General features: G+C 47.0%; 1 protein-coding gene across 1 annotated transcript; it reads right to left on the bottom strand.

Annotated features, from left to right (window-relative positions):
• Nucleotides 1-654: 654 nt before the first annotated feature.
• Nucleotides 655-930, bottom strand: LOC127462484 (putative small proline-rich protein 5). The gene has a single exon (XM_051771125.1). The coding sequence runs from the start codon at nucleotides 928-930 to the stop codon at nucleotides 655-657; it is 276 nt and encodes a 91-aa protein (XP_051627085.1).
• Between the last annotated feature and the right edge of the window lie 1,305 nt (nucleotides 931-2,235).

The following is a 2,235-nucleotide window of genomic DNA, read 5'->3' as shown; positions in this document are numbered from 1 at the left end:
AGGGAAGAATTCCTTATATATAAATATATATGTATAAATATATATAAATATAAATATATAAATATATAAATATATATAAATATAAATATATTCTGTATATAAATATATATAAATAAATAGGTTGCAGGTGAGCTCCTTGCACATTCACCTGCTCCAGAAATGTCTCTGCAATCACTGGCTTTTATTATTTTGAAACTCTTGGGGCATTTTGTGCTAAGTTTTAAGAAAAGAAAGCGAAGGGGTGACTCAGAAGTCAGAGGTGACAATGATTCTCAGGTAAAGAGGTTAAAGAATAAACAAATATATCTAAAATATAAATAAATACATAAACGTAAATAAACAGATCATAAACTCTTTCTGTTTCTGGAAATCAAATTTTATTGTCTCATCTGTGTGTCTTTGGGGGGGTTGACACATCCGTGTGTCAGGCACCAGGAATCATTCCCGGCTCCACGGAAAACCACCTCAGCTGGGTCTTTTGTGCCGAGTAAATGAAACCAAATTGGACTCATGTTTTGGAGGAGATTCCAATCACAGACGAGGAATTCGAGGATCAAATCAAAGATGGGAAAAGAGAAGCATCAATTCAATATTTCAGGCACTGAGGGCACCCGAGGCGGGAGGGAGCCGGTGGGTCCAGGCTGGATCCTCCTGTTAATATTTGGGGTACGTTGGTGGCATCTTGCAGATGTTCTTGGTGTACTGGGGGCAGTAGGGGGCCGGGGGGCAATAACGCTGCAGGGGGGGGTAACAGGGCTGCACGGGGGGGCAGTAATTCTGCACGGGGGGGCAGCAGGGGGTCACGTAGCTGAACTTCTGCACCGGCTGCCTCTGGAGGGTGTAGTGGCAGGAGGGCCCCGAGTCGTGGCAGGACGAGCGGGACTCGTGGCAGGAGGTTTCGTGGCTGTGGCAGGACCCCCGGGAGCACATTTTTCCTGGAGGATCAGCAGAGCTGGAGGGGGGAGAGAGAGAGAGAGAAATGATCACGTGGTCACAGATGGACGTGATTACACCGACATCCTGCAGTTTGCTCTGGGATCCCCTGTTTTCTTCCTGATTTCTAGTTCTTCAGGGGTAAGGAAGTGGTGTCAGGGTTGATTGGGAGATGCTTTATAGCCCACCCCCTAAACTTTCTTGGATTCAAGTTGCCTTTTAGAGAAAAATTGGTCAAAACCTTTGCTGCCCATGAGCAACTCCAGACCCTCCAGTGCCTTCTGCTTGAAAACCTGAAGTTCCTTGTCCACAAAATCCTCTCTCTGTTCTCTCTCTCTATTTCCCACAAAATCCTCTGGGCTTTCCCCTCTGTGTTTTCCACCCTTTTTGTTGGTTTGGTTTGACTTGAGCCTCTGCCCAAAGCCTTTATTGTCATTTGCTTTAACAAAACAGCTCCTGTGGGCGACAAGAACTTGGTCTCCAGCACAACCAAGGTCCAGAGGTGAGGAGTGAGTGTCCTCCTCCAACTCTACCAAAACTTGCAGGAAAACAGGCAATTTCATAAACAAACTCCAGAGGAAGAGAAAAACTGGACTTACCCTCTCAGCAATGGGGATGGAGGAGTGTTGGAGCAGAGCAGTGAGTGAAGGGAGCTGGGCTGAGGAACCTTTTATATGTTCCCAAAGGGTTATCTGGGACATGAGACACCTCTAATTACACATCCCAGCCCATTTCTATCCGCTGTGTTCAGCTTCCCGTATTTTCCCTTTGATGCTCTGTGCTTTTGGGATGGTAATTGTCCCATAAGTTATTAATAGCACCTTAATTCCTTCACCTCCCTGTGAAGGAGATTGGAAGGTATTTCACGGGAAGTGACACCGGCACCAAAACCGACGGATCTGCTCACGGACAACGTGGATCGAGCCCAGGAGATGTTTGTGACCCAGAAGAACCAAGTCCTCAGTGTCACATGGACCAAGAGCTCAACGTGATCAACCTCCATGTGAAGGAAAAATGACTGTTGCTGTTAATCCCTGTGGATTATGGTTAGGGCAGGAATCCTGCAGCTGAGTTGCCCAATGGGACCGGATACGAGGGATTTGCATTAGCCCAAATAAGTTCTTCATGGGTAATTCCAACCCTATCAAGGATTTCTCCTCTTCTTCTTCTTCTCTGACCCTGGCTGGGCACCAGGTGCCCCCCAAAGTCCTGCCAGCAAACCCCCTCCAGTGTTGGCTCCTCTTTCCATGGCTGTAGATCCCCCTCCACCAAAACCTTGTCATCCAGACCCAACACGTGGCT

The sequence above is a fragment of the Manacus candei genome, unplaced genomic scaffold, assembly GCF_025592945.1.
Source record: "Manacus candei isolate 608988 ecotype Guabito, Panama unplaced genomic scaffold, ASM2559294v1 h1tg000128l, whole genome shotgun sequence".
In the NCBI taxonomy this organism is placed as follows: Eukaryota; Metazoa; Chordata; class Aves; order Passeriformes; family Pipridae; genus Manacus; species Manacus candei.
This window is presented reverse-complemented; position numbering and strand designations above follow the sequence as displayed.